At 35.3% G+C, this 24,224-nt stretch overlaps 1 protein-coding gene across 4 annotated transcripts in view; it reads left to right on the top strand.

The window, feature by feature from the left end:
• cdk16 (cyclin-dependent kinase 16) overlaps nucleotides 1-24,224 on the top strand; it is a 52,624-nt gene that overhangs the window by 3,752 nt on the left and 24,648 nt on the right. For 3 of the 4 annotated variants that reach the window (XM_051117174.1, XM_051117175.1, XM_051117177.1), the window contains exons 2-14: nucleotides 4,123-4,303; nucleotides 9,789-9,953; nucleotides 14,459-14,592; nucleotides 14,939-15,064; nucleotides 17,453-17,509; nucleotides 17,598-17,712; nucleotides 19,486-19,580; nucleotides 20,244-20,306; nucleotides 20,421-20,544; nucleotides 21,309-21,429; nucleotides 23,086-23,183; nucleotides 23,306-23,411; nucleotides 23,535-23,577. In XM_051117174.1, the coding sequence (XP_050973131.1) occupies nucleotides 4,183-4,303; nucleotides 9,789-9,953; nucleotides 14,459-14,592; nucleotides 14,939-15,064; nucleotides 17,453-17,509; nucleotides 17,598-17,712; nucleotides 19,486-19,580; nucleotides 20,244-20,306; nucleotides 20,421-20,544; nucleotides 21,309-21,429; nucleotides 23,086-23,183; nucleotides 23,306-23,411; nucleotides 23,535-23,577 (1,368 nt within the window). In that variant the 5' untranslated portion in view covers nucleotides 4,123-4,182. The remainder of the gene's footprint in view (nucleotides 1-4,122; nucleotides 4,304-9,788; nucleotides 9,954-14,458; nucleotides 14,593-14,938; nucleotides 15,065-17,452; nucleotides 17,510-17,597; nucleotides 17,713-19,485; nucleotides 19,581-20,243; nucleotides 20,307-20,420; nucleotides 20,545-21,308; nucleotides 21,430-23,085; nucleotides 23,184-23,305; nucleotides 23,412-23,534; nucleotides 23,578-24,224) is intronic. The other variant, XM_051117176.1, reaches the window with a different exon arrangement.

Below are 24,224 nucleotides of genomic sequence, written 5' to 3'. Positions count from 1 at the left end.
TGTATTTGAAAATCTTAGAGCCCATAATAATGTCTCAATGAATAACTGCATCCAATTAGAAAGCGACTTACATGAGCAGGCTGATTTTCCCAGTTCTGGCATGTGTCACCATCATAATAACATTGATGAAGTGCCGCGCCGCACGGACGCCTCCTTCCGCTTTTCTGCCGCCACAGAGAAACGACAGCAACACAAACACGTTTGCGCTCAGAGGCTGGTTGATGTAGTGCTGTCTGGACCTGGTGTTCCAGAATCAGTCTCTGTGAAGGTCACCCCCGTCGGGGTGTCACCTTGTGTTTGGATGCACGTCAGTCTGGTCGGAGGAGAGGGATGTTGGGGGCCTGTGGCCAGCATATACCGGTGCTTTGGTTTAACTCCCTTGCATATGATCAAATCAAAGATGTTTTGCAAAAAACAGGCTGTTTTTTGCTGCTCGACCGGGCAGCTTTGTAAACTCATCACATGGACGAAGACCAAGCTGTCACTGTCAGCCGTCCCGAACTCCACGTAGCTTTTATTGACCTATGGAGTGGATAAATGAGCCTCAGTCGGCGCCGTATCGATGCAGGTCAGTTAAAGAAACACTTTGGCTCTGAAACCGAACCCCGCCGGTCTGTTTGCAAGACGGTTGAGATGCAGCTCTGCGTTAGCTAGCTGTTGTCCTGTGTGCTGTTTGGATGGTCGACTGCTGCGGGCAGTAATGAAAAGAGATAGAAAGAGTCTTAAAGAGTCATCAGCCCTGATTAAGTAGCGCTAAGACGTTGCCGAGAGCTGAAAACGGCCCTTAACCCGGTGTAGACTGCCGCCGCTAGCCTCAGGGGCTGCGATCACTCGCCAGGTCATGAATAAAGCCAGTGTGGAGCGAAAACGGTGGAGGGTAAACAGGTTAAGCTTATGTATATATATAACTATGTCTTGTTTGTTTTTGATTACTGAACTGATTAGGTAATGACTCGATTCATCTTGGCACCGAGCAGCTGATTTGCGCTGCTTTGTCAGCCATTCAACCACACTGCACATGACACGGTTGTTTTTCACAATGCAAAACACAATGAACATCATGCAAAGTGTCCTTTTGGTTTCATGTAAACAAAACCGAAGGTTTGTGGATTGTTCCGTATTTCCTGTTGATTGTCTGATTCAGGAGATCTGATTTGAGGCTGCTTCATGGGTAAGATAAATAAAAGACACTTCAAATGCCTTGCCTTGATAGCCATCGGATCTGCCCCCATTTATTTGCTCCTCTTTTCAACATCCGTCATTTTTGTCGTCTTGGGTTTCAGGCGTGTGTTTCCGTGCTTCCCCCTCAGGGGGAAAGGAAACACCGCTCTCGCTATTTCAACTATTTCAACTATTCATAGTATTTTTGGTGGTAACCTTCCAATGGTTTGCCTTGGAGTTTCTTAAAACCCTCTTTTCATTAATGTGTGTGTGTGTACATTAAAAATTGGTAAAGGTTTTCCTTTATCGTCACGTCCGTGATCACAAACCTCTGCATAATGTGCTTTTAAATCCATCAATCTTGGATTTTACGTTGATTTATCACTTTGAAATACTTAAATGCTTGACAAATTAAAACTCAATGCAGTGGGTTGTTAGTTGACAACTTCCATATTGAATCTCCAAGTAATATTTCTAAAGAACATGCGGTCCGTTACTTGTTTAACATGTTAAATCTCTCTTAGCATGGAGTTCGATATCTATCTGCACAGGAAACAAGTGTTTGAAATCTTGTGTCTGAGTAAAATCCTGATCTTAAGCAACTTGTTAGTGGGTCACATTAAGTCCAAAGACCCAAAGCTTGGATTTGGGGTCAAGATTGTTGCTCATCTTTGTGCCAAAGCATGTGATTAGTCTAAAGGAAAGGCAAAACCTTCTGGCATTTTGTCTGTTCCTAAAGAGAAGACCCTGCGTTCCCCACAAGCACTGATGATAACTTTGTTTTTTCTCTTTTAGGGTGTGTGTTGATTGGAATACAGTGCATACTGTTATAATATAATGTTATGTAATGTATCATAATATTTTTAAAAATTAAAACTGATGTTTACATTTAATGTAATAAATATTCATTATATTATGCAATTTATTTATTTATTTTTACATTTTTTTTAATTAGCATTTTCGCCTTTCTTAATGTTATATTTTATTATATATAATAACTAATATATATTATAATATTAGATTTTTAATGTTTTTTTTTAAAGAAGTCTCTTCTGCTCACCAATCCTGCATTCATTCAATCCAAAATACAGCAAAAGCAGTAATATTGTGAAATATTTTTACTATTTAAAATAACTGCTTTTTTAAAATGTAATTTATTCCTGTGATGCGCAGCTGAATTTTCAGCATCATTACTCCAGTCTTCAGTGTCACATGATCCTTCAGAAATCAATGTAATATGCTGGACATTTATTATTATTATTATTATTATTATTATTATCATCAATATTTAAAACAGTTTAGTAGTTTTTTTTTTTTTTTTTTTTTTTTCAAAATTCTTTGATGAATAGAAAGACCTAAAAATCAGCATTTATCTGAAATAAAAAAGATGTGGTAACATATACTATACTATTCAAATGTTTGGAGTCAGTATAATTGTTTATTTATTTATTTATTTATTGGTAAAAGAAATTATAGAAATTATTACTTTCTATTTATCAAGGATGCTTTAAATTGATCAAAAGTGATGATAAAGACATTGATAATGTTACAAAAGATTTCTATTTCAGATAAATGCTGTTCTTCTGAACTTTCTGAAAATTCTACTCAGCTGTTTTCAACATAATAATAATAATAATAATAATAAATGTTTTTTGAGCAGCAAATCAGCATATTAGAATCATTTCTGAAGGATCATGTGAATAGAGTAATGATGCTAAAAATTCAATGTTGAAAACACGGGAATAAATTACATTTTTAAATCTATTCAAACAGAAATAGTAAAAATATTTCAGAATAATTTGAAATAGTAGAAATATTTCAGAATTTCACTGCCTGTGAGCAGAAGAGACGTCTTTAAAAAAACATTAAAAATCTTACTGTTCAAAAATGTTTGACTGGTTGCGTGTATATACAAAATAAATTATAAATACATTCATTGTATTTATTTATTTTTTCTTTTTTTTCCAGGTGGCTTACAAGCCTGGTTAGCCTACAGTACTACAGTACCACAGTACTACTATCCTACCAGTATTTATTTTGTGCTATTTATTATTTGTAGCCACCATTACTGCTAAAGCCTAACTGGAAAGGCTCTTTTAATTACACAGTGCGAGTGAAGAAGTTCTTAATGGTTTATATCACGTCCGATTCTGTTGTCATACTGTAAATGGAAGGTCAAGTCGAGTGCAATGCATTGTGGTATCTCACTCACTGTGCTGTGGTTGTGTGCTGTACATCTAGTAGCTCTTCTTTTGCATATTGCAAAAAAGTACGAGTAATATGTCATTCTCAAGCCGTGATCTTACCATTTTCTCTGAATTTCAATGAAGTGAGATGAATGTTTCTGTTCCAATCTGTTCTGTGATCATTAACATGTTTTAAGTGCTTTCTCTGTGCACATGCTCTTATTTAACGACTGTGTTGTTGCAATTATTCGTCTCGCCGAGAGCCTCCCAGTTGGATTCCGTACATTTCCGGCCTAAATACACTTGAATCTGCAGCATCCGCAAGCCTTTAAGCGCTTGATTTATAAATGAAAACAATCACACGTCGAATGATGAGTGTGAAAACACTGTTGCTAATCGTTACTTATGTGTGCAATTACAGTTGGCTGTGTGATTTGTTTATTTTAGGTGTGATCTCTCTCCGTGAACCTCTTCCAGTTACTGTCTCTCACTTTGATGTCCACTCCGTGGAGCGCCATCCGCTCAAATAACGTTCCGAGTTTATGAAATAAACAAACTTGTCCTCTGAATCACCTCTCTGCTCTATGTTTGTCTTAACACATAATTTTAAGCTAATGTTTATCCCGGAATATATTAACACATTCCATTAGAGTCTTAGGAGGACCGCGTCCTTGAAAATACATGACTTTGCTGTCTCTGGTGGTCAGAGAAGATATCAAATGAATCAGGAAGCAGCGTGTAACGTCCTGCTTGTGCATTTGTGTGTCTCCGACAGGGCGGTTGAACAGTGGCAGCCCCTCCACCTCCCTCATCTCGGCCCCCCGCACCCCCACTGATGGACCGCATGAGGAAGATCAAGCGGCAGCTGTCCCTGACGCTGCGAGGGGGTAACAGCGGGGACAAGACCTTGAGCGAGACCATCAGCTCTCAGGACACAGGAGCACATAGCGATTCCGGTACGGTAACGTTCACTTGTTTTTTTTTTTTTTTTTTTTTTTTTTTGTTTTTTTTTGCAATAATTGTACAGCAGTTTATCCACAGAATATGGCTGCAATTGTATTTGACCAGTAAAGCATAGAAAAGTGCTCATTGGGCCTGCACGATTTGGAGGAAAAATGTAATTGCAATTTTTTTTCCCCTGATGAAATTGTGATTGGAATTTAATAATGACAGATTTGAAATATCTATTAAATAAAAATAATTGACAATAATAATAATAATATAATATTATTATTATTATTATTATTATTATTATTTAATAAATAAATAAATAATAATAATAATAATAATAATAAAATAAAATAAATAATAAATATATAAAAATGTAATAAAATGTATTATTGCTATTGCTATTATTAAATAAAAAGAAAAATTATAATTTATATCAATTAAATTAAATAAAAAATTAAAATAAATAAATAAATAATTAAATTTTAAAATGGAAAAATTTACTAATGAAAGTAATAGTAATAAAATATTAAAATAAAAATTAAAATGAAATATTAAATAAAAAATAAATAATAAAAATAAAATAATTTAATAATTTAAAAAATCTGTTGTAATATTTCATTGAAAATTTGTGTATTTAAAAAAAAATAAAATAATTATAATAATAATTAATAATTAATTTTGCATTACAACTGTAAAATTACAGTGCTTAATTTCCTTTCTTCATTTCCAAATGTTAAACCATCAAACTTTTATTTTGACTGTAAATCATATAGAGCTCTTAAAGGGGCAGTTCACCAAAAAAAAATTTTTTTTTTTCTCTGTGTGTGATGACAGAATTTTCTTTTTTAGGTGAACTAACCTTTTTGAGAATCTTGTTTTTTTGATAAGCACTTCTCATTGCAAGAATGTCAAGATCGGTGTAAAGTGACCTACAGCAGAGATGGAGTTTGTGTTGAGCAACTTTTACTGCGAACCAAGCTGCTCTGAAATGCTGCAAACACCTGTGGATAATGAGCCACTTGTGTGTAAGAATGCAGTGCCTATATTTATTTCATTAAAACAATTTAATAATGGCACTAAGCCGTATCGCATTTTCATTTCATTTTGATTAATTGTGCAGCCCTAATGCCCGTGGTGGATTGCATTATTAGCTTATCAGTAAACCTGAGATCTGCATCCACAGAATTCCTCAGAACTCAAATGCTCGTCATGCGTACAGTTCTTCTCTTGCGTGATTGTTTATTAAATATTTAGGCTTTGATGCTGCATTTAACACATCATGTTTAACTCCATTCCGCCATATTCCACAAAGGCAGTTGGTGCAGAAAATGTGCAAACTTGGGCGACTTATCTATTTTATGATGACTAATCAAGTTAGTGTGGTTCAGCATATCTAACCAAACATTACAACATAACTACGTTTCACCTCAAGGTCGTCCCAGTCATTCCTTCTCGATATTGGGACGTGCATGAAAACTCTGTGGCATGTAATATTTCAGACGCTCATAACCAGTGTGTATGTGTTTCGTGTGTGTGTGTGTGAGAACATTCTTACCGGAGGGGATAAAAACAGCTCAAATTCAGCGCCATCTGTACAATCTGTTCCAGGGTTTTTATATAATGGCAGCCAGAAAGTTGCCAGAATTGTTGCTAATGGCCAGACATCAAAAAGAGCATTTAGTCTGTCAACAGATCACTTTTAGTGCTGTGATGTTGAGTGTAAAATATGTAATTTTAGTTAAATTGCTAACTTCCTCTTCATGTTTATGGGCTAATGTGAGATCTGTGGATTTTACTTCATCTACGCTGTAAATTTGGAACAGAGTAGCTATGAATTTTAATATAGTGAATTTACTTTACAGCAGTGTTTCCTGCCACTGTTCAGTGGAGGGGCTGTATTTGAATCTATAACACCATGGGAAAAAAAAAAGTAATTTTGAGTTGCGAGCTTGCTGTCTGAAATGTGATAAGACAAAAAAAAAAAAAAAGCACATATTTCTACTGTGTTTTCTTTGCTGATAGCATACAACAGAAAACCCTTAAATTTATGACCAAATTATATTTATTTGACAGTGTTATAACAGTTTTGTTACAAATGTTATTTTAAGTAATTCAGCAAAAATGTTTCAAGAAACAGAGTCCAGTAACTGATTTACAGACATAAAATCTCTTAAAGAGATAGTTCACCCTAAAATATAAACTCTGAGTTCTTGTCTGCTTTGTAACATAAAGAAAGCTATTTTGTGGAATGTCTATATATTTAGTTTTTGTAGAAATCATCATATTTAGTGGAAATCATTGGTCTCTTTACTAAATACTATATAGACACTACCAGTCAAAAGTTTTTGAACAGTAAATGTGGGGGGACCGCTTATCCACTCGGAACAAAGTTCAAACTGCTGCGCCGCGTGAGCTCACTAGTAAGGATACGTTTACTCCATCATGCGAGTGTGAAACACTTGAATTCAGCGATGAACACACATGACTCTGTGATTCAAACTAGTTTAAAGCTGTGTGCAACCAGACAGTCAGAAGACTTTTCAATCTATACGTCGCCATCATTTACCATGGATTTACTGTAGTAACACTCACTGCACCATGGTATTGTGGCAGCAATGTGGGATATTCAAATTGAATTTTATTACAGGAGTAATGGTATATAATTATAGTATGTATGTGTTTGTGATTAGGCTATAGCATGTGTGCAAGTTTTTAGACTACCGTTTTTCATACAAACAGGTTACCTATAAAACCATTTAGTTATATTTTACCATGGTATTGAGGTACTATTATGTGTGGTTTTACCCGCGTTTATCGTGATTTAAAATGTATGCTTGCTACTATGGGAGACCAATGCTTAATTAATAAAAAAAAAAAGCTGGGTCAGAATAAATGTAACCATATAAAACTGAGGTTGCTACAGTTTTTAGATGTTACTGATTGATAATGAACAAAAATGTACCTCTGCATCCTCAAGCTACTATCAAATGTGCATTTCTAAGAGGAAAAAAAGTGATATTATTATTATTATTATTATTATTCTCATTATCAGACAACCCAAAACTGTTTCTTGATTTGAAACAATGTAACTCATTAGAACATGCAGAAATAAATTTTTCTATTTAGATATTTATTTTGTTAAGGAAATTAATGGTCTGGTTTCTACAACTTTTACTTTGGAGCAAAAATCTGACTTTAAACTTAAAAGAAATCATTACTCCAGTCTTCAGTGTCACATGATCCTTCAGAAATCATTCTAATATGCTGATATGCTGTTCAAGAAATAGTTCTTCTTACTTTTACTCAATATTTAAAACAGTTGAGTACATTTTTTCAGGATTCTTTGAAGAATAGAAAGATCCAAAGATCAGCATTTATCTGAAATAAAAATTTGTAACATTATACACTACACCATTCAAAGGCTTGGAATCAGTATAATTTTTTTTATTATTTTGAGGGGAAAGAAATTATAGATATTAATGCTTTTATTTAGCAAGGATACTTTAAACTGATCAAAAGTGATGATAAAGACATTTATAATGTTACAAAAGAGTTTAATTTCAGATAAATGCTGTTCTTCTGAACTTTCTATTCATCAAAGAAAATTTGAATCAGCTGTTTTCAACATAATAATAATAATAATAATAAATGTTTTTGAGCAGCAAATCAGAACATTAGAATGATTTCTGAAGGATCATGTGACTGGAGAAATGATGCTAAAAATTCAGCTTTGAAATCACAGAAATAAATTACATTTTAAAATATATTCAGATAGAAAATTAGTTATTTTAAATAGTGTAAATATTTCATAGTATTTTGCTGTATTTGGATCAAATAAGTGCAGGCTTGGTGAGCAGAAATAAAAACGTACTGTTCAAAAACTTTTGAACAGTAATGTAAATATATATAGTGTACAATAACACTATATATAAAAATATTTTAGGTTTGGAGGAACATAATGGCTAGTAAATAATGACAGAATTTTCATTTTTAGGTGAACTATCCCTTTAAGAAGGCATTAAAGACAGCTGGCGATTGCATTTGCTACATGTTTAAACACCCAATAATCAGATGTATTTTAAAGTGGCAAAATGTTCAGCAGGAAATGACAGTATGTAGGGCAAAACATGCTTTTATCCATCAGGATTTGGTTTGATTAGCTTATTATTGTGTGTTTAGAAAATAAAAATACTTTTAATTTTAGGTGGGGAGTGTTGCTATATTTTGAGAAATGATGAAAACAGATCTGTGTTGTATGAGTAGCATGCACCGAAGAACATAGAAGACGTTTATGAAGTAAGTAAATGGGGTCGGTTTTTACTTTAAAACTCCTGAAACTCCCTAGAATCTACTGGAAAGCTCAAGGCTGTGCATTAATCCGTGTGGTTTTAAGAAAGTGTCTTTCAGCCATTCGTCATTGAATGCATATACATTCACCTCTGCCTCCCTTCGTGTTGCCTGCCGGTGTGATACGGGTATGCAGCATTAAAGCATTGCATTAAAACCTCGAAATGAGTTTTAAAGCCTGGGCTGGCTATGGCTCTGCGTGCGTTGAGCTAAGCTACTGTCTCCTGCCTGCTGTTACCCCCTCTGACCAATCAGCATGCGTCTTCTAGCATGGCTTCCCATCTCGAGCTAACCGCACTGACAGATCCTGCTCATCTCAGATCCGACAGTTTCAACGAAACAGCTTCAGTTTGACATCTACCTCCATAACCGTCTCACCCAAGTCGATAATATATATATATATATATATGTACGTGTTATGTGTTCTAATTACCATATGCAAATACGTCATCACATCCAGTCTGCAAATCCATCTCGTTCTTTTGTAGTGTGTTTTGGCATTTCTCCAAACCCTGATTTGAAATGCATTTGGCTTTCGTATGCTGATGAATCGATGCCCTTGTGTGTCGTTTTAATCGCCGCCACAGTGCAGAGCATCATTAGAAACAATTACCGGCAGCGAGAAAATGAATTTATCAGTGTCGTTGCTTAATAATTGTGGCCCTTGTACCTCATTTACTAACACTGAAGATGTTCCTTGTAAATTGATCTCTTTCTTTTTAAATAACAGTTTTGGAAAAATGAATGCATGCTCTTAAATTTGACTTTTTCTGTTTTTAATTTAATATTTCCTTTTTTTTTTTCTTCTCGTCCTGTGACCTTTCCCCCCAAACCTTGTTTTTCTCCCTTTTTCCTTCTTCTCTGTTAATCACAAACACTTGCTACCCACCGTTACCGTTTCATCCGAACCACATCGCTCATTCTCCTTTTCTTTTTCTTCTCCATAATACACTAATCTTCTTTATTCACCCCTTTTCCTTTCACTCCTGCTCCGTTTTCTTTTCCCTACCCATAACCCTCAATTCCATTATGTGTCCCGCCACATTTACATTCTCCTTCCCGGCTCCTTCTCTGCCCTTCCCCCCCTTCTCCTCGTCCTCGTTTCCTCTGTGTGTCGTCCTCCTCCCCTCTCCTCCCTCCCAGAGGCCATGCCAGTTGGCGGCAGTGGTGGTCTGCGGGGTTCAGTGAGAGGTTCGGGGGGTTCCTTCAGCATGCACTCCCTCCTGCAGTCCTACAGCAGCGCCCTGCGCAGACCACGCACCCTGGGCCGCAGTCTCAGCTCCTATCTCAACCACACCACGCGCCTCGGTACATTCACACGCACGTACACGCATGCACACAGAGGGCGAGAGTGTGATGTGTGTGAGGTTGCACAGCAGGGATGGGAATCGTAAGGAATTTGAACAGTTTTGCTTCCCATTCCATGTTCCTTATCGCTTCGGTTAATAATTGTTGCATTTACTTCCCTTGAAGGCCTGTTGTCAAACAATGAGATAATTTTAGCAGAACAATGATGACAAAGCAACTTCTCTGTCTTTATTTCTCTTAAAGGAACAGTTCACCCAAAAATGAAATTCCTGTCGTTGTTTACTCACCTTCAAGTTGTTCCAAACCTGTATCAGTTTCTTTCATCTGCTTCAAGATCCGGGAACACAAATAGTTGCTCAGTTTGGTTACACACATTCTTCAAAATATTCATACAGGTTATGGAACAACGTGAAGGTGAGTAAATGTGATCCTGGACCATAAAACCAGTCGTAAGGGTACTTTTTTTTTTTTTTTTATAAATTGAGATTTATACATTGATATATGACAATATTTGGCCCAACTATTTGCAATGCAGGAGTCTGAGGGTGCAAAAAAATCTAAATATTGAGAAAATCACCTTTAAAGTTGTCCAAATGAAGTTCTTAGCAATGCATATTGCTAATCAAAAGTTAAGTTTTTATATATTTACTTAATATCCTAATGATTTTTGGCATAAAAGGAAAATCGATAAATTTGACCCATACAATGTATTTTTGGCTATTGCTACAAATAAACCTGTGCAACATAAGACTGGTTTTGTGCTCCAGGGTCACAGATGATAACAGAACTTTAATTTTTGGCTGAACTATCCTGTTGAAGGAGTAGTTTGCTTCCAGAACAAACATTTACAGATAATGTGCTCACTAGGGTTGAACCGCACAGCATTTTCACCCCTTGTTCCGCATGTCGCATATTGAGAAAATGTCCCGTGTCTGTTGGTTTTTAACGATCATATTAAGAAACATTCTTTTGCCTTTTTAAAAATAGCTTTTTATTTATGCTTTTCGGAGCATAGTTTCTGTGCAAAGGATTTGCAGACCTCATCAAGTGATCTAGAACCACCAACGGAAATGGTCGAGCGCACACGGAAAAACACAATATTCCTGTTCATTTTAACCAGTTAAAAAAAAAAATCGATGCAGCTTTCTCAGTCGCGACTTTCTTCTTATTTTAATAGTTTGTTTGAGGCGGCTTCTATGGCGTTATTTTATTGACAAATGTCTAGAGCACATTATTGTAATATCTATCTATTATTCTCATTAAAAAGACGCGCTTTCTCTCGCTTGCATGTGCGCGCTCAGAAACACAGATGTGTGCATATGACAACGGATGTAATCAGTATTTACACAGCATAACAGTAGAAAATGTATCAGTCTCACACATGTCCCGCATTGTCCCGCAAAATCACATCTATGTTCCGCAACAGCCCTATTGTCAGGTGGTCTCCCTAGTGCTCACCCCCTTGTCATCCAAGTTGTTTATGTCTTTTTTTTTTTTTTTTTTTTCAGTCGTAAAGAAATATTTTTTTGAGGAAAACATTTCAGCATTTTTCTCCATATAATGGACTTTGAATGTCCAAAATGTAGTTTCAATGCAGCTTCAAAGGACTCCAAAATGATCCCAGCTGAGGAAGAAGGGTCTTATCTAGCGAAACGATCTGTAATTTTCTAAAGAAATTTACAATTTGAAAAAAAAATGTAGGATGATTTTGAAGTTGGAGGAGAATGAGATGGGAGTTTTTCGACATACCCTAACTGTATTGACCCAGAAAAAACAGAGTTCATGCAGACCTAGACAAGATGAGCGTTTGAGGTTAAAAAGTATGTAAATTGTAACTTTTTTTTTTAGAAAATAACAAATTGTTTCGCAAGATAAGACCCTTCTTCCTCATCTGGGATCGTTTAGAGCCTTTGAAGCTGCATTTAAACTACATTTTGAAAGTTCAGAATCAGGGCACCAATGAAGTCCATTATATGGAGAAAAATCCTGAAATGTTTTCCTAAAAAACCATAATTTCTTCACAACTGAAGACAGAAAGACATGAACATCTTGGATGACAAGGGGGTGACTACATTATTTGTACATTTTTGTTCTGGAAGTGGACTTCTCCTTTAAACCCAAAGTGGGTTTAAGAGTAATAAAGACAGCGAAGCTACAGTGTTTTTACAGAGTTGTATACTTGTTTCTGATTGTGCAGTTGCTTCTGATCTGTTATTACGGTTCTGCTGAAGTGATCTCATACAGCTGATGTTTGCAAAACAGCATATGTATCCTGAAAAGGTGTTATTTAGTTCATATGCCGAAAAAAAAAATAAATAAATAAATAAAATCCTGATAATGTACTCACCCCATGTCATCCAAGACGTTCATGTCTTTCTTTTTTTAGTTAAAAAGAAATTAAGGTTTTTGAGAAAAATGTTACAGGATTTTTCTCCATGTAGTGGACTTCAATGGGGATCAATGGGTTGAAGGTCCAAATTGCAGTTTCAGTGCAGCTTCGAAGGGCTCTATATGATCCCAGCCGAGGAATAAGGATCTTATCTAGTGAAACAATCTGTCGTTTTCTTAAAAAAAACAAAAAAAAAAACATCACGCATTATGCAATCACATAGGAAAAGTCATAAGGTTAGTACTTCCTCTGTGTAATCAGGTTCAGAAAGGTAGGGTAGAGTGAAAAACTTCTCATTTTTCTCCTCCTTTTTGTCAAAGCTTTTGACTTTCTTTGCATGTTTGCTTTGTAAACACTGGGTCGGTATTTCCACCTACATCACATGTGACCTTCTCAAATTAACTACACAGAGTCAAGCTAGTGCAAAAAAAGCAATTGTGGTTAAAAAGTATTTATTTTTTTCGCTGTTTAAGACCCTTACTCCTTGTCTGGGATCATGTAGAGCCCTTTGAAGCTGCATTGAAACTACAATTTGCACCTTTAACCCGTTGGCTCCTATTGAAATCCACTATATGGAGAAAAATGCTGGAATGTTTTCCTCAAAAACCTTAATTTCTTCTCAACTGAAGAAAGACATAAATATCTTTAATGACATGGTGTTTATAAATGATCAGGAAATTGTTATTCTGGAAGTGAACTAATCCTTTAATTGCAAGAAGCAATGGATTACTGACTTGCAAATAACATGTTTATATTTCTTTTCTCTTTTTTTTTTTTTTTTTAAGAGTTCCGTCCACATTGATGACTGTTAGCAGAAGCGAATGTCATAAAATAATTAGATTATATTTTCTTACAAAAAAGAAACCAGTTCTTGATTCCCAACCCTGCTGAACAACTGGAATCTTGTGAAATGCAGAATAGACACATACAATATTTCAGTGGTTCTCAATTGGTGGATTGCAACTCAGGGAAAAAAACAGTGTTAAATGCACATGATAAAATGCAGCTAACCATATAATTATGCATAAGCAGGACAGCAAAATAACTATGCTTATCAAGAGGAGGAGAAAAACACATTTCCCATATCTTCTGTTGTTGAAGGCCATGCATCCACCAAGACACTACAATATTTTCATATTTTTACCACTTGGTAGATGATAACCAAATTAGACATTGAAATAAAAAGATGTATTTCTGTAGCACCTTTCAAACAAATTCAATGCATTTTGAAAGCATGAACAAGCAATTGACACAAAATACAAGCAATGACGTTAAAACAAAGAAATGTTGATGATGCAAAATTATGTAAATAAAATAAGCATGAATCAAAGGATTATAAATCATAGCACTGATTATAAGATACTGCATAAAGCAGACTAAATAAGTGGAATAAAATGCATGCAAGGTAAAACATTATAAAAGACCAAAACCACATCAGTTATTGGCTGCCAAGTGCATAAAACTATTGAAAATTCATGAGAAATGTGACAGATTGTCTTGTTCAGTAGCTGTTGTTCATTTTGCATTTCCGTATTTGATTTTAAGGACATTTTTGATTAATTTTGTGCTACTCATAATTCATGTTTGCCCCGGTCGCTTGATGTCTAATGTAAAATCTGCATCCTGAAGCAAAATCATTTGAGAACCACTGCACTATTATACAGGGGCTGAGTGTGTGAGTGTGTGAGTGTGTGTGTGTGTGTGTGTGTGTGTGTGGAGCGAGAGGGGGTGGGATGTTGTGTTATGGTTTAATGGGGGGGGATGGGACGGCGAGTGAATAAATGAGTGGAAGATAATGACTTCTATTTTTTTTCCTTTTGTGTGGGTACGAGACGGATCTCCTTTCAGAGCAGCTAAGTAGTTCCTCAGCTGTAGTGTGGTATGAATCTCCGAGTCATATAAATGCAGCAGAGACAGACAGATAAATGTGTAAGAGATGCATTTGGAGAGTGTTGCAGGCTCACAGATGATACATCAGCATTACTTTGGGTTTAAAATAGAATCATGAAGTGGTGAAAAGACATTTAGAAACACAAAATTTGATTTATTCAAACCATTTTGACGTCAGCACAGCATGCCAATGTTTTTGTGTGTGTGGTTGTGTCTGTAAATGCAGAAATCGTCCACGAGGATGTAAAAATGGGTTCGGATGGCGAAAGCGATCAGGCTTCGGCCACGTCCTCCGATGAGGTGCACAGCCCCGTCCGAGTTCGTCTGAGAAACAACCCCGGTCGCAAAATTTCCACAGAGGTATGTTCGTGTTTCTTACTGTCACTATTTGAGTGGGACAAGCTGTGTTGGGTAACAAAAACATGCAGTTTTCCAAGGCTTACCTTTGTTTTTGTTTTGTTTGCTTCAATCAAAGCACGTACCATGTAATAACCATTAGCTTGTTCGTTGCTATTGAAGGTGCGTCAGTTGCGTGTGACTAATGGTGCATTGTGGGTACTGAAAACGCTCCACGGCGTGGTACCCATCAGTTAGATGACTAGCCTGCGGGCCAGATGGGTTATTACTGTTATGGAGTGTAACGAAACCTTTAGGCCTTAACTAATAATGGTTTTCTCCCTCCTCCTCCTCCTCCTTTCCCTCTCAGGACATAAACAAACGTCTGTCTCTGCCTGCCGATATCAGGCTTCCTGATGGCTACCTGGAGAAATTCAGCCTCAACAGCCCCCTGTTTGACAAACCGCTCAGCCGGAGATTACGCAGAGTATCGCTGGTAATGCCTCTCCACTGGGTTTCCTTTCTGTAAAACGCTTTCCTTTTTTCAGCCTCTGCTTGTGCCCGATTTTCTACTCAAATCCAATTTTTTTGTGAGTTTTTTTCCAGTATGGCCCATATCATACTAGTCTAATCAATGTAACAATTCATTTTATGTGATAGAATCTATGAGTAATTATACAAAGTTAATCCAGTTATAATTAATAGAAATAAAATAAATAATAGAAAATAAAAATGTAAAAATGACCAGACTGTATATACAAGTTGTAGAATTGGTCATATTTATTTAAAGGAGAAAAATGGCCTATATGTGATTTTATTTTTTTTAATACTTTGACTGTAAAGCTTATATATAGGAAACTTTATTAAAGATTTTTTATTAAAAATTCCCGCTAACAAATATTAGATTTTTAAAAAAAAAATAATTTCAAATGGAAAGATCTAATTTTATATCTATCTAATTTTATTTTTGTATTATGTAATATGTAATTAATTGCATAAATAATTTAATAATATTAATTACTGATATAAATATATAAATATAAATTATTGTAACTAAGGCTTTTTTATCGTTTTTAAATTACTCTTGAGTTTTCACCTTTGATGCTGTTGTAAAAACATATAAAGTTTAAATTAAAAATTAAAAATGTATACAATTTGTTTTATTTATTTATTTTTTTTTTTAGACTCGTGCCCTCGTTTTTTGTCTTTGTTTTTTTTGCCACCAGTTATTTTGCTCGATCTTTCATTCTGTGTCTCTCTCTCTTTGAGTGTCTTTGCTCTTCTACTTGACTTGTCTTGTTTGTTCAGGGTCACATTATCAGTGCTTTGAAAGCATTGTGAACGCACAGACAAGACAAACTTTCATGGCGTGTCTCGCTGCTAAAACCGTTCTGAAAATATTAGTGTCGCACAATGTCAAAGGAAAATAAGTGAGCCTCAAAAAGAAATGGCTGGGTCATATTTCACCCCAAAAATCAGGAGGAGCACTGTGAACAACAAAATGTTGAAACTCTGTATAATTTTTTTTATATTTTATTTTTTGCTTTTGACATTATTCATTGTAATTTAGCACATCTCCTCTCTGTACTTCTCACTATTTTATATAAAATATATATACACTACCAGTCAAAAGTATTTGAACAGGAAGATTTTTTTGTGTTTTTTAAAGAATTTTCTTCCGCTCACCAAGCCTGCGTTTATTTGATCCAAAATACAGCAAAAGCAGTAATAATATGAAATATTTTTTTACTAAAAATAGCTGCTTTCTATTTGAATATATTTTAAAATGTCATTTATTTCTGTGATTTCAAAGCTGAATTTTCAGCATCATTACTCCAGTCTTCAGTGTCACATGATCCTTCACAAATCATTCTAATATGCCGATTTGCTGTTCAAGAAAGATTTATTATTATTATTATTATTATCAATATTTAAAACAAGTTGAATACATTTTTTATGATAAAATTAAAATGACTACGCCATTCAAAAATTTAATCAGTATATATATATATTTTTTTTTGGTTAAGAAATGATAGAAATTAATACTTTTATTTAGCATAGATGCTTTAAATCGATCCGAAGTGATGATAAAGACATAACGTTACAAAGGTTTTTTTATTTCTATTTCTATTTCAGATAAACGCTGTTCTACTGAACTTTCTATTCATCAAAGAAACCTGGAAACTGACTGTTTTCAACAATAATAATAATAATAATAATAAAAATAAATGTTTTTTGAGTAGGAAATGAGAATATCAGAATGATTTCTGAAGGATCATGTGACTGGAGTAATGATGCTGAAAATTAGCTTTGATCACAGGAATAAATGACATTTTTAAATATTCAAATAAAGTTATTTTAAGTAGTAAATAATTATTTCAGATTTTTCCTGTTTTTGCTGTACTTTGGATCAAATAAATGCAGGCTTGATGAGCAGAAGAGACAAAATAGAGTCCTAAAGACTTTTCTTATTTGGGCGAAATACGATTCAGGCATGTTCTAAAAAGTTTTCTTGACAGATCTTGCTTTTAATGAATTATTGTGATATGCTACAATCTCAGCCGTCCTTGATATGACATATAAACCCAGCCCGTGGTGTTTATTCAGTGCTGTTGACACACGCTTGATCTGTGATGCGTTTAAACACTTCATTTGTTACACTTCAGTTGTTCCCTATTTATTTTGGGGAGGGATATTTTAGCTCATGTTGTCTGTGTGTGTTATATAAACCTCTACGACCAGCCCAGCACAGCCGTCTGAAACGGGAGCATTCTAATGAGTTCACATGAATGCCTTTGAAATGTTCTGCCCTGTATCCCCATGCTGCTTAAATGATGCTTTTTAGGACCGTGTTGTGACGTCGTTTTTCTCTGTGTCTTTCCAGTCTGAGATCGGATTTGGGAAGTTGGAGACGTATGTGAAACTGGATAAACTAGGAGAGGTAACTTCTCAATCGGGTTATCATAATAGCTGTGTTTCAAACAGCCTAGTCATGTTACTGTACATAGTTGTCTTTTTCTCTCTCTCAGGGCACCTACGCTACAGTATATAAGGGTCGCAGTAAGTTGACGGATAACCTGGTGGCTCTGAAGGAGATCCGCTTGGAGCACGAGGAGGGAGCTCCGTGCACTGCTATTAGAGAAGGTGGGTTACAAGCATGCCGTAGTGGATCAGCACTAAAATTAGATCACTAAACTACTGCCCCAAATTTCCCACATGCTTACGCAGTGACAGACATTTGTGCTGTTAAATGTGGGATGTTCTAAATTAGACTGTCATTCCCTAAATTTGCTGTCAGCAGCTATTGTTACATTTTAAAGGCTTATTTGCAGAAAGTTCACTCAGAGCTTCCTCACCAGCCCATCCTGATTATTTATGAAAAATTAAAGTGCAAAAACAGCTCGCTTCAGGTTAGCAATCCATAACTACAGTTGAGGTCAGAAGTTGCCTTGCGGAATCTGCAAAATGTTAATTATTTAACCAAAATAAGAGGGATCATACAAAATGCATGTTATTTTGTATTTAGTACTGACCTGAATAAGATATTTCACATAAAAGACGTTTACATATAGTTTACATATAGTATATGAAAATGACCCCGTTCAAAAGTTTTCATACACTTGATTTTTAACACTGTGTTGTTCCTGAATGATCCACAGCTGTGTTTTTTGTTTAGTGATAGTTGTTCATGAGTCCCTTGTTTGTCCTGAACAGTTAAACTGCTGCTGTTCTTCAGAAAAATACTTCAGATCCCACAAATTCTTTGGTTTTCCAGCATTTTTGTGTATTTGAACCCTTACCAACAATGACTGTATGATTTTGAGATCCATCTTTTCATACTGAGGACAACTGAGGTACTCACATTCAACTATTACAGAAGATTCAAACACTCACTGATGCTCCAGAAGGAAACACGATGCATTAAGAGCCGTGGGTTTAGCTGCGAAACTTGTTAACTAGCACATTATTAGAAAAGGCAATCACAAAGATTCATAAAAAACAAAACCTTATACTCACTTCTGCTGTAAGTGAAGCTGGATCATGAATGATTCGCGTGAACATAGACGGATATATGTGGATCGGGAGGTGCATTCCCTTCACAAACAAACGTAATCCACTGCATCTTCAGTGGCTCAGATGTCGGGAGTAAATGACGACCACTATGTTCATTATTACATCCTGCAACACAACACCTCAATCACTCAATCAGAGATATTCTTGTCTAACTTACATCCCTGCTCCAGCATCAGAACAATGGAGGTCGGACTGTTACAGCTGATCTGAGGTAAGACGCTCATGTCAATCAACTATTGTGGGAGTGGCCTCTGACATGTGACGCCACAACGACAGGCATCTGAGAACGGCTCGATTTGAAAAAGGGGATATTATTTTTACAGATTAATTAAAAACCACTGCATGGATTTGTATCATTATAGGGTCGACTGACAACACACATTAATGTTCAAACAACATGTAAAAGTGAACTTTGCATCCGATGGCCCCTTTAAGAATCAAACATATGTACATTTTTTTCAACTATTATTTTCTCTTGCGGAATATAAGTAAATGTCTTTTATGTGAAATATCTTATTCAGGTCAGTACTAAATAAAAAAAACATGAATTTTGTTCGATCCCTCTTATTTTGGTGAAATAATTAACATTTTGCAGATTCTGGAAGGTGTAAGTAAATGTTTAACCTCAACTGTAAGTTCATTTACATATCAAAGTCTTAAAGGTTCAGTAGCAAAAGTGTGTTCCATTTGGCAAGAAATGATATTTTGCAGCTATTTTTGCGGTAACGTTTGCTTCAGGCTCGCTTGTCGTTCGTCCTTGTCATTTAGTGAATATTCATAAAGTGTGAAGTACAGAAGGTCGTGTGTTTGAGGAATAATCTGCCTCTTTCTGTGTCTCTCTAGTGTCTCTGTTGAAGGACCTGAAGCACGCCAATATTGTGACTCTTCATGACATCATCCACACTCAGAAGTCTCTTACGCTCGTGTTCGAGTACTTGGTGAGTCGCTCACATGTGTAGTATTTCACTGTACTCTGCACACATTTTAACTGTACTTATGATCTCACACACAGTCATCTGCACAGCAGTGTTCGAGAAGCTATTTGGAAACCGTAGCTTGCCAAGTTGCATGCTGCTCATGATTTGAAGTAGTTAAACTACAAGTCAGATTGCTCTTGTCCAAACAAGCGTAGTTAATTAAATTGAAATTATTTTTGGACGGCATATCTATCAGCATTATAGCTTAAAATTAAATTATAGAGCAGATTGATCTGGCATAAAAACAAGGATCCTAAATTGATAACGATGTCAAAGCTAAATGAAAAGAATTTAGGATTAAAGTAAATAATTTTAAAAATAAAATAAAAAATCTAAATAAATAAACAAATAAATTATTTTTTATTATATTATTTTATAATTATTTTATTATTTTATTATATTATTTTTTTTAAATATTATTTTTTTGTTTACCTGCATGTCGTGTAACAATTAACCAACATCAGAGAACATGTCAATGTGTTGTTAATTGTTCATTTAAAACATATTTTTAAAAAAGCTTTTGAATCCCTGCCCACGAAAATAAAACTTTCATATAAGTTACGTAAGTTTTATATAAGTTTTGTTTATTCATCACTTACTGTAATGCCTTCTATTATCTCCTAGGATAAAGACCTGAAACAGTACCTGGATGACTGTGGAAACTGCATTCATATGCACAATGTCAAGGTAAGGCCTTTTTGACAAATGTCTTTCATTTTCTGTTTCTCATAATCATTCTGTTGCGTATGGCAATCATAGGCGGTGTTCTTATTATACACCTGTGTGCTTTTTCCGTCTCAGCTGTTCCTGTTTCAGCTGTTGCGTGGTCTGAACTACTGTCACAGACGCAAAGTCCTTCACCGAGACCTCAAGCCCCAAAATCTCCTGATCAACGACCGCGGGGAGCTAAAGCTGGCTGACTTTGGTCTGTATCGTGCAAACGTGCTGTAACTAACCACACTGTGTTCTCACACTGTGTGGGTGGTGTAACCTGGTGGTTAATAAAAACCGGCTGCCCACTTACCTACTCGAAAAAAACCCAACCTCAGGTTGCTCCAGTTGCATTGTCTCTGTAATCATTGCACTGTTGCTTTGGCTAAAAGCATCTAGTGTGCTAAACGTCTGGTAGGGCTTAAAGGATTAGTTCACTTCCAGAATCAAATATTTCCTGATAATGCAGTCACCCCCTTGTCATCCAAGATGTTCATGTCTGTCTTTCTTCAGTCACAAAGAAATGAAGGTTTTTCCAGGATTTTTCTCCATGTAATAGACTTCAATGGTGGGCAATGAGTTGAAGGTCCAAATCGCAGTGTCAGTGCAGCTTCAAAGGACTCTACACCATCCCAGCCAACGAATAAGGGTCTTATCTGGCGAAACGATTCGTCCTTTTCTAAAAGAAATTACAAATGTATATACTTTTTAACCACAAATGCCCATCTTGCACTAGCATGACTTCAGGCATTACGTAGTAACTTGCAAAGAAAGTCAAACCTTCATTTCTTTGTGATTGAAGACAGAAAGACATGAACATCTTGGATGACATGGGGGTGAGTGAATAATCAGGAAATTATTTATTCTGGAAGTGAACTAATCCTTTAAGTGGAGATGTGTAATGTCTGGTAAAGCTGTACAAAGCTTGTTAAAACTGGCCAAACTTGTTTGTAAATTTGTTTTTTGTTTGGTCTTCAGGTCTGGCACGAGCAAAGTCGATTCCCACCAAGACCTACTCCAATGAGGTGGTGACGCTCTGGTACCGCCCCCCTGACATCCTATTGGGCAGCACAGACTATTCCACTCAGATTGACATGTGGTGAGCATCCACTTGATGAGTTACCTTACTTGGCTTGTTTGTGGAATTAGTGTTATTTTACTTTTTTTTTTAAATTAATTAATTTATTTTTTTAATACTACCAGTCAAAAGGTTTTGAACAGTCAGATTTGTAATGTTTTTTAAAGAAGTCTCTTCTGCTCACCAAGCCTGCATTTATTTGATCCAAAATACAGCTAAAACAATAAAATGATAGAAGAAATTAAAAAAGAAAAATATAAAAGAAATTATAGAAATAATACTTTTATTTAGCAAGGATGCTTTAAATTGGTGCATTCTAATATGCTGATTTGCTGTTCAAGAAACATTATTATTATTATTATTATTATTATTAATAGTTAAAACAGTTGAGTAAATCTTTTCAGGATTCTTTGATGAATAGAAAGATTATAGATTATAAAGAGATTATAGAAATTAATACTTTTATTTATGAAGGATGCTTTAAATTGATCGAGAGTGATGATAAAGACATTTCTAATGTTACAAAGATTTTTTTTATTTCACATAAATGCTGTTCTTCTGAACTTTCTATTCATCGAAGAATCCTGAAAAAATGTACTTAGCTGTTTTAAATATTGATAATAAAAAAAAATGTTTTTGGGCAGCAAATCAGAATATTAGAATGATTTCTGAAGGATCATGTGACACTGGAGTAATGATGCTAAAAATTCAGCTTTGAAATCACAGGAATAAATTACATTTTAAAATATATTCAAATAGAAAACAGTGATTTTAAAATAGTAAAAATATTTCTCTTTTTTTGCAGTACTTTGATTCAAATAAACACAGGCTTGCTGAGCAGAAGAGACTTCTTTAAAAACATTAAAAATCTTACCGTTTAAAAACTGGTAGTGTATATTATTATAGTATGTATTAATAATTTAGTCATTTAAACTTTTATTAATATATATTTTTTTATATTTCTACCTAGCTTTAATATTATTTTTTGTTTTAGTACTTCAACTAAAATGCCCAGGCAACATTTCTAGTTTCCATCTAAGGAAAAGCTTTTCCATCTAATATTAATAATGTACTTTTATTAAAAAATTTATTTCAGTTTTTATTTTGTACTTCATATGTATTTTATTTAAAACCTTATTTCAATGACCAAAAATGATTTTTAGTTTTGATTGTCATTTACAAATTGAAAATTTTTATTTTATTTTAGCAATTGAAAATGTAGGAGATTTTTTTTTTTTCATATTGCTATTGCTGCCATGTGTTACAGCATGTGTTCAAAACAGCTAGATGTAGTGCAGCAGATGTCAGAGACATTTTGAACTTCTTATAACTTGACACAGCCTCTGAAGAACACAACAAGACATGATGCAATGGCCAAAGGCATCGATCTAACACATGACGGCAATAGCAAAATGAATTTTCCTTTGAAAAAAAAAAAATAGCTGGCAAGTAACTGAAATAAGTTTAAGCTGAAGTACTGAAATGACTAAAACTACAACTGATATAAAAATGTAAATGATTAATTAATAGTAATAGTAATAATAGTATACAAACAATACTAAAGTTTTTCTTGTACCGTGGTGCTGCCGATTCAACTAGTGAGCTAATAATTGAACTGTTATGTCATAGTTTCTGTGGAGGTGAAGTTGCATTGAGTTTTAATGACTCTCATTGCAGGGGTGTTGGCTGTATCTTCTACGAGATGTCTACAGGTCGACCCTTGTTCCCGGGCTCCACGGTGGAGGAGGAGCTGCACTTTATCTTCAAACTGCTCGGTACCGCTCTCTCACCCACTCTCTCCTCCTCTCCCACTCGCCTCTCTCTGGCTCTAGATCTGACGGTTTGTCTCCGTGTGTGTCACTGCGATATTTATAAACCCTCCTGCGTCTTTTCATAGGTACGCCCACAGAGGAGACCTGGCCCGGAATAACCTCTAACGAGGAATTCATCTCCTATAACTACCCCCGTTACCGCGCCGACTGTCTCCACAACCACACTCCGCGGTAACGACAGCTGTCCTCTGGGCCTGATGCCTGACACCGTCATCCTGCTGTAAAAAAAAAAAAAAGATAATGACACGCTGGTGGAGGTCATTTACTGAAGTCGCATTATTGTTTTTCTTGCAGATTGGACAATGACGGAGTCGAACTTCTGTCGAAACTGCTGCAGGTGATTTGTGTTATTTAGTCAACTGATGTCAGCTATTTATATAGTGCTTTACACAGTACAGACTGTCTCAAAACAGATTCACAGGTAATAATAACAGAGGCAATGATGTAAACTTGCAGCTGTAAGAAACAGTAGTGTGATTATTCAGCTCAAGTTAGTTCAGTGTTGATTCAGTTCATATACGTTACATAGTTCATTCAGCTCAGGTCAGTTTAATTTAAAGGATTCACAGATAATGTAGTCACCCCCCTTGTCATCCAAGATGTTCATGTCTTTCTTCAGTCGTAAAGAAATTGTTTTTTGAGGAAAACATTTCAGGATTTTTCTCCATATAATGGACTGATATGGTGCCCCAATTTTGAACTTCCAAAATGTAGTTTAAATGCAGCTTCAAACGATCTCAAATGTGGTTGTAAACGATCCCAGCCAAGGAAGAAGGGTCTTACCTAGTGAAACGATCGGTTATTTTAATAAAAATAATACAATTTATATACTTTTTAATGTCAAACGCTCGTCTTGTCTTACTCTGCCTAGACTGTTTTTGTTCTGGTTCATGTCAGTTAGTGAATGTGGAAAAACTCCCATCTCATGTTCTCCCTCAACTTCAAAATCGTTCTATATCACTGTTTTACCTTTTTTGTTAAGGC

This window comes from Labeo rohita, chromosome 8 (genome assembly GCF_022985175.1).
Source record: "Labeo rohita strain BAU-BD-2019 chromosome 8, IGBB_LRoh.1.0, whole genome shotgun sequence".
NCBI classification, from domain to species: domain Eukaryota; kingdom Metazoa; phylum Chordata; class Actinopteri; order Cypriniformes; family Cyprinidae; genus Labeo; species Labeo rohita.
This window is presented reverse-complemented; position numbering and strand designations above follow the sequence as displayed.